General features: G+C 34.3%; 1 protein-coding gene across 3 annotated transcripts; it reads left to right on the top strand.

Moving 5' to 3' along the window:
• Window positions 1-3,345: 3,345 nt before the first annotated feature.
• Window positions 3,346-6,072, top strand: LOC140832871 (histone-lysine N-methyltransferase ASHR2). 3 transcript variants are annotated; one of them, XM_073197136.1, is made up of 2 exons: window positions 3,346-4,625; window positions 5,309-6,072. In XM_073197136.1, exon 1 carries the CDS (start codon window positions 3,441-3,443, stop codon window positions 4,614-4,616), a length of 1,176 nt encoding a protein of 391 aa, XP_073053237.1. In that variant the 5' UTR covers window positions 3,346-3,440; the 3' UTR covers window positions 4,617-4,625; window positions 5,309-6,072. The 3 variants fall into 3 exon arrangements, with proteins under 3 accessions (XP_073053237.1, XP_073053243.1, XP_073053252.1); XM_073197142.1 differs by lacking the exon at window positions 5,309-6,072 and adding an exon at window positions 5,207-5,224; XM_073197151.1 differs by lacking the exon at window positions 5,309-6,072 and adding an exon at window positions 4,746-4,763.
• Window positions 6,073-8,794: the final 2,722 nt, after the last annotated feature.

The raw sequence follows: 8,794 nt of genomic DNA, 5'->3' as shown, positions 1-8,794 counted from the left end.
TGAATTTTTTAGTTCTATTATTATAAAATTTGTTATAAATTTTAGTGGAATTATAAAAATTGTTAAGATTTTAGTCGAGTATAAATTCAACCCATATTATTAGAATGAGAGATACATTCTTCTACTTGTTATGAATTTTTTAACTAACATACTTAAATTATAACATATAACTAATGTTTACACAAATAAATTTTTTATATATATTTACATTCTAATCATATATAAATGAATTATATATTATAAACTGATCAAAACTCAAAAATATAAAAAATTTCCTACCCACTCGACTCATCACGATCCAATTTCGTCCCAAACCCTAAACCTAAACAAAACCCTAAATCAAATCTCTAACATTATTATTCGACCCACTCGTCCCAAAATTGAAACAATTTACCACCCGCGCGACCCAAATTTAATAATCTACTACACATTACAATCTTGTCCACTCCACCCACACCAAAATTAAAAATTCACCACAAACACATTACATATTAATAAAATCAAATCGATTGTCTTTAAATTCAAACAAATTACATATCATTCAATCTTATCTTCTACCAAATTCTCCTACAGATGGAAATCTGTATTGTTTTTTCTTTCCACGTCTTCTCTTGATCACAGGTGGCAGTACTAACATATCATCAAGTGGCCATTCGTTCTGATTCAGAACAGGATAAATTGATTCAGTATAGGCTAAAGACCATATCATAACAGAATAACTGTTGACATAACCTACAAAACATAGATAATATTATTATATTATATACAATATTATGTATTTAAAAAAATATGCTATATTATAAATATGCACAATATTATGTATTATGTGGGTGGAGGTGCATGCGTGCACCTCGACCCACTCGAGACAATAGCCAGAACTAGCACTCTCTACTCACACTCCACTATCCAGACCTAGCACATACGATCATACTCGACTCATACTCCATCCACCTTTTTGACCTACACAATAAACACGTTCCTCGACTGTAAATACTCACACTAACTCCACTCACAACAATTCTATAAAAAAATCAGAACTAAACTGAAACAAATCTAGCAATACAGAGCATTCGGGTATATACTTACTTCTCTACAAATCTTCAAATTTTCAAATGATTTTTGATTATTTTGTAGTGAAGAATACAAAATTAATGGGAATAAATGAAAACTCAAATCGGGGAGGGATATATCAATTTAAAAAATATTTTTTTTTAAAAAATAAAATCTAACTAACTAATTAATGACCTAATAAATGAACTCACCTAATTAACAGTAGTCAACTCCCTTTTTACGATTTAAAAAAGTTAAAATTCTTTTTATGTAATTAAATTTAAAATGAGTCGTATATTTTTTATTATCTATGTTTTTTTTTTACGAGATGATCAACTGTCATTTCATTTCATTTGATAATTTTTTAAATTTATATGAGTGTATAAGGTCGAAATGTATGGTACAATTGCTTTTGTTTTCGGCAAGAGCAATCCAAATGCAAATAATTTCCCAAGGGCATTTTTCTTTTAGCTCCATTTCCTGATTATAAAAAAAACCCAGGACAGATCATCTCCAATCATGACACCTCATTGGTGCCACACTATTGTGGTGCCATGATTTTTCACTCCAATCCAACACCAAAACTGACGCTGGATTGGAGCAGCTCTACAAACTGCTCCACAAATTGCTGCGCCACAATTTTTTTTTATTTTTTTTAGTTTTTAATTTTATTGATTTAATATAAGTGTTTAATATTTAGTTAATTCATATTTTTTTGAATATTTTATGGGAACAATATAGTAATTCGAATATTTAATATTGTATTTTTGTTGTATTATTAATTTAATATCAAATGAACGTGTTTTTTTCAATGATATTTTGATTTTATTAAAATATAGTTTGTATTAAATAATTGTACGTAAATCAAATAATTATTTTGTTAATATGAAATAACTAATTCAAATTTTAATATATTAATTAAATTAAAATATTTAAATATATAAATTGTAATATATAAATTATAATATTTACGGGGGTGTATTGGTTATAGACTTTTAATGACTTTTATGGATTTTAAAAGTCTAGATGTATTCAAACTAGACTTTTATATACTCCATAAAAGTTTAGTGATATTCAATGTAAACTTTTGTTGAATTTTAAAAAGTCATGTGGTTTTCAAACTAAACTTTTAAAAACTCTACAAAAGTCTATAGGTATTCAAAATGTCAATAGAATTTTAATGACTCTGTAGAATTCTATTAAGTACAAGAATTATAGCCTAAGGTATAACAATAAAATCTCAACAAAAATCTTTGATTCAACCTAAAGATTTAGATGTACATTTAATTGAGAAATCTCCCAAATTCAATACAAACTTCCATTCTTTTATCATCTATATTTTTCTTTTTATTTGTACTTTTTAAAAACATAATTAAAATTTAATTTTTTATTAATTATTATATAACATTTTATTTTTAATTATTTTCTTTAATTTTAGTTAATCTATATCTTAAATTATTGTATAAACAAATTCATATCGATACTGTACCAAAATTTTCGGTATACCGAACCAAAAAACCATACATTTTAAAAAAATTATAATTTAGTTTTAAAATATTATATATTTTAAAATTTTTGTATATTTTTCCAGTATTTCGGTATATACAAAAATTTTCAAATTGGATATCGTTACCGTACCTAAAAATTCGGTATTGTTACCGTACCAAAATTTTTGGTATATTTAAAATTCGGTAAATTCAATATTTTTTTGTTACGATAATCTCGGTATACCGAAAATTCGGTATTTTTCCCACCCTTAACAGAGCTTGTATTGACATGTGCTATATTACACAATTTTATTTGAAAGAATTGTCAATTTGATGAATTTCAAATTGAACTAGATAATGAAGCTCAATTGTTTTGAGTGTTCTTTTAGTAAAATTTTATTATGAACTTATAAAAATATTATTCATTAATACGTTGAATTGACATAAAGAATTGAAATTTTGATTTCAATAAATTGGATAGTTCATTTGTCGTTTTTCACAAATTAAATTGATTTAACTTTTAAGTAAGTAAAATTCATTTACATTCATATATAAAAAATAATAATTTAAAATTGAAGAGGTTATCTATGTCCAATAATTATTTTAAAAAAATTAATAAAAAAATAAATCACAATTATAAACTACAAAATTCACATAATTCTATGAAAAAATTTACAAAAGTCTACAAAAATCTTGAAAAAAGTCTATAAAAATCTATGAAATTTGTTTTATAATTCTATGAGATTCCATAAAAGTCAATAAATATCCATCGACTTAACACCCGTATATTATAGAATGGAATATCGGAGATGACCTAAATCCCGCCGCTGCCATTTCCTGCCGTGTTTAAGGTGGGGATTTCACTTTCAGCAACTTCAAAACACTTGTTCGCTGGAAGGAAAAATGTCTGAAAATAATTCATTGATTAAATTGGTGGGTATGAAGGACAAAGGAAGAGCTTTGGTCGCTTCCCAGCCGCTAAAAGCTGGCCAGATTATCCTCCGCGACTCCCCCATCCTCCTCTACTCTGCCATCCCTCTTGGCGGAGGAGGCGCCGCCGGATGTTACTGTTGCCATTGCTTTAGAACAATTCCCCCAAACTGCACGACTATCGCATCTTGCCCTCGTTGCTCAAATGCATCAATTTTCTGCTCTCCACAATGCCTTTCCGTTGCGATTTCCACCTCACACTCTCCTTTCGTCTGCCAAGCTCTATCGATCATTCAAGCCTCCAATTCTCCGCTTCTCCATCACAACCACGACCGCCAGTTACAAGCCCGTTTCCTCGTGGCTGCGTACAATCTTGGAATGGTGTCCCCTTCCCATTTTCAGACTCTTTTGTCACTGCAAGGTGAACCCATGATCGATGATGCATCAAACTTCCTGCATTCTTTGATTTCTTCAGTTTGTTACCCTTTTCTTGATAATTTAAAAATCGGGTTCTCATTGGACCTGACTGCATCTCTTTTGTCTAAGGACAAACTCAATGCATTTGGATTGATGGATCCCTTTAATCAAGATAAAGAGAGGTCTGTTAGGGCGTATGTAATTTACCCAAGGGCCTCGTTTTTCAACCACGATTGTCTCCCTAATGCTTGTAGATTTGACTATGTTGATTCGAACTCTGGTTGTGATAGTAATACTGACATTGTTGTGAGATTAATTCATGATGTTCCCGAGGGTAGAGAGATTTGCGTTAGCTACTTCCCTGTCAATCTTAAGTATTCTGAAAGGCAAAAAAGATTAAAGGAAGATTATGGCTTTTCGTGTGACTGCGATCGATGCAAAGTCGAGGCTAATTGGTCTGACAATGAGGAGGAAGGAGAGGAAGATATGGAGGCTGAGGAGGACATGGAAGATGATGGTGATGATATTGGGGAAGAGGATTCTGTAATGGATCAAGAAAACAACGATTTCCCCCATGCTTATTTCTTCATGAGATATATGTGTAATATAGACAATTGCTGGGGTACGTTGGCTCCTCTTCCTCCTACCGATGCTCTAATTTCAACAGTCATGGAATGCAATGTTTGTGGCAATTTGAGCAACTCGGACGATCTGATGAATGGGAATTTGTAGTTTTTCATGGTTGGTACAAAGTCGGGCTTATGTTTTTCTTGTAGTTTTTCATGGTTGGTACGAAGTGGAACTTATTTTTTTTGTGTTGTTTGAGGATGCATGATATGCTATATTGTTGTTTACATTTAGGTATATGATCTTTGCAAGTCTCCAAATTCGGGATATTGTAAACCAGAGAGCACCAGGATTTAGAAAGATGAAAAATATAAACTTTGGGATTACTTCAACTTCAATTTTTAAAGAAACTAAACATAAAATATTAAAATTTTCCGTTTCAGGTAAATAATATGTGTTTTTCCTTCATAATTTTTCAAGAATGTGCAATTTTAGTAGTTTACCTACACCTCTTCTTCTATTCCCAAGTATTTCTTTTGGTTGTGAATTGTTAGATTGGCTTTTGTTACTATATTTATTTTTTCCAGATTTTAGTTTGCTGCACATTTCCTTCTTGTCACACAATTAAGTCTAAAATTGGGTGTACATGTAAAGATGAATGCAAGAGAAATGAATTTTGGAAGATGATTAATTTTAAATTTGGATAAAAGGAAATCCAGTTTGGGCTTACTTGAATTTGAGTATGTCTCACATAGACTAACTCATCTCACATATATGTGAACTAAATGAGAGAACCATAACTAGTTCACGGCGCATGTCAACGGATAGATAAATCTAATCTCAAAGCATCTTGCTAGGTCCCCCATTGATCTAGACAAATGGAGAGTGCTGATCTAGAGGACACAGAGTATACAGAGGGTTGGATAAAATGTATGTGAAAAATCATTGATAAAGCTCCGGAAGGTAACTTGCCCACTTACTAGCTCTCGTTGATATTTAAGTTCTTCATCTCATATGTTTCTCCACAGTATAGTATGTCTCATGAAAATGAGATGCATACCTGAGTAGAATAAATGAATGGAAATGAAGCACATGAGGCGAATAATACATGAGCTGCATGTGTGTATGAACAAGTCTAATATCAGCCTGTTACGTTCAGTTATAGAATTAGGTCCGTCTTTTTTGCAAAACTAGGTCTCTCTGAATAAATCTTAAGAGTGTAAAGTAATGATCCCAACACGAACAAGTCATTTTACTCGTGAAACAGTCACGCCTCGTAATCCTATCAAAGCCCTCTGCTGTATGAGTCGAAACCATCACCGTACCTGTACCCCATTCGACCTTGCTCGGGGGATAGAGCTCATGTCGAAGCACAACAATCTGCCCTTCAGGACAAGAATGTGATACAAAGCATGACTGTTTCTCGAGTACACTATTATATTTCAGACTTTCATTTTCTTGATTTATTTAAGTGAATTATACATGAATTTCAACAGATTTATGATATTACAATCTAAACTTGTATTGATTGAGCACTGTCTTTAAATCATGCTTTGGTTTTTGAACTCATACATCGAAAGGAGCGAAACCGAGACTTGGTCTGAAGCTAGAAAATAAATTTTGCATTAGTTCGAGATTTTCAGTTTCTTATGTGCTGAGACAATTTCATTATGATTTAGGAAGCAGCAAACTGTCGGCAAGAAAAGTCTTTGTATTAAATGCATGTCGGGTCAAAGAAATTGGGCAGAAGAAATGAGCAGACAAACGCAATGCAAAGTTGGAAACGGAAGCTTTTGTTCAGATGAGGAATTGCATCTATAAATAGATGCATTCCTTCATCAATTGGAGTATCCCATTCTCAATCAAGATATTGAGTTTTCTCTCTTTCTCCTATTAGTTCTATAATATTTGTGAGGTGTTTTGTTCTCCTGTATTAAGAGAGTGTGTTCTCTTTGGAAACACAGTGAGTGAGTTGTACACAACAAAATATTATAGTGGAAATTCTTTTCATCTTGCCCGTGGTTTTTACCCTAATAATTTTTAGGGGTTTTCCACGTAAATCTCGGTGTCCAATTTATTCTTTATTTTCGGGTTTTATTATCTCAAATTCCGCACGTGGGACCAACAAGTGGTATCAGAGCCTTGGTTTAAAATTTCTTAAAATTCTGAGTATGCTCTGTGGTTGCAGCCTAGACTGATCTTCCACATCAGAAAAGATTTTTCGAGATTTTTTATTTAAGGCGGGATTATTTTGTCCAGTCTATAAAATTGTTGTAGACATAATGGCGGGAAGGTACGAGATAGCAAAGTTCAACGGAAGCAATTTTATGCTGTGGAAAATAAAGATACAAGCAGTTTTAAGAAAGGAGAATTGCTTGGCGGCTATTGGAGACAGACCGGTGGAGATTGCGGATGATGGAAAGTGGAATGAGATGAATGACAACGCTGTTGCCAATTTACACTTGGCTATAGCAGACGAAGTTTTGTCAAGTATCTCTGAGATAAAAACAGCTAAAGTTATCTGGGATACTCTAACAAAGATGTACGAGGTCAAGTCGCTACACAATATGATTTTCCTAAAGAGAAGGCTTTATACTCTTCGGATGTCGGAATCTTCGTCGATGACCGACCATATCAACACACTAAATACTCTATTTGCCCAACTCACTTCCATGGGGCATAAAATAGGGGAAAATGAACGTGCGGAGCTTCTACTTCAAAGTCTACCAGATTCATATGATCAACTTATCATCAACATTACCAACAATATTCTTATGGGCTTTCTAAAATTCGACGATGTCTTAACTGCGGTTCTCGGAGAAGAAAGCCGGCGCAAGAATAAGGAAGATAGGTTGGTATCCTCGAAGCAGGCAGAGGCGTTACCAATGATAAGAGGAAGATTTATGGACCGTGACTCCAGTGGGAGCCAAAGGCGAGGTAGATCAAAGTCGAGAAGTAAGAAGAAAAATATTTACTGCTTTAAATGTGGCGGTAAAGGGCACTTCAAGAAAGAGTGTACGAGTATCGATAAAAGTTCTCAAGGAAATGTGGCCAGTACTTCAGGAAGTGGTGAAATATTATTCAGCGAAGCGGCAACTGTTGCAGAAGGCAGACACAAATTTTGTGACACATGGATTATGGATTCAGGAGCGACGTGGCACATGACATCTCGGAGAGAATGGTTTGATCATTATGAACCAATCTCAGGAGGATCTGTATTCATGGGAAATGATCATGCCTTGGAAATCGCTGGGGTCGGTACTATCAAAATTAAAATGTTTGATGGCACCATTCGCACCATACAGGAGGTACGACATGTGAAAGGACTGACGAAAAATCTTTTGTCCTTGGGACAATTGGATGACATCGGGTGCAAAACTCGGATCGAGAACGGGATCATGAAAATTGTGAAGGGCGCGCTTGTGGTTATGAAGGCGGAAAAGGTTGCTGGAAATCTGTATGTACTTTTGGGAGAAACACACAAAGAGGCAGAACTAGCTGTTGCATCAATTGGTTCAAGAGAAGAATTAACGGTGTTATGGCATAGAAAGCTCGGGCATATGTCAGAACGAGGGTTGAAAATTCTCTCAGAACGGAAGCTGCTGCCGGGACTTACAAAAGTGTCACTACCCTTTTGTGAGCACTGTGTTACCAGTAAACAACACAGATTAAAGTTTGGCACTTCTACTGCCAGGAGCAAAAGCATATTAGAGCTGATTCATTCGGATGTTTGGCAAGCACCGGTTGTATCCCTAGGAGGAGCGAGATACTTTGTCTCGTTCATTGATGATTTCTCTAGGAGATGTTGGGTGTATCCAATCAAGAAGAAATCAGATGTTTTCCAGGTCTTCAAAGATTTCAAAGCGCGGGTTGAACTTGATTCAGAAAATAAAATCAAGTGTCTGAGGACTGACAATGGAGGAGAATATACCGGTGACGAGTTTGATGCATTTTGTCTACATAAGGGCATCAAAAGACAGTTCACGACGGCTTACACACCTCAACAGAATGGAGTGGCGGAGCGGATGAACAGGACCTTGTTGGACAGAACAAGAGCTATGTTGAGGACTGCGGGTCTAGAAAAGTCATTTTGGGCGGAAGCAGTCAAAACCGCTTGTTATATTATTAATCGTTCTCCTTCAGTGGCGATTGATCTGAAGACTCCGATGGAGATGTGGACCGAGAAGCCGACAGATTATTCTCATTTGCATACATTTGGAAGTCCGGTGTACGTTCTGTACAATGAGCAAGAAAGATCAAAGTTGGATTCGAAATCCAGAAAATGTATCTTCTTGGGTTATGCTGATGGAGTAAAGGGGTTTCGCTTGTGGGATCCTACTGTT

The sequence above is a fragment of the Primulina eburnea genome, chromosome 1 (assembly GCF_022965805.1).
Source record: "Primulina eburnea isolate SZY01 chromosome 1, ASM2296580v1, whole genome shotgun sequence".
NCBI lineage: Eukaryota > Viridiplantae > Streptophyta > Magnoliopsida > Lamiales > Gesneriaceae > Primulina > Primulina eburnea.
The sequence above is the reverse complement of the archived record's forward strand: the minus strand, read 5'-3'. Positions and strand labels throughout refer to the sequence as shown.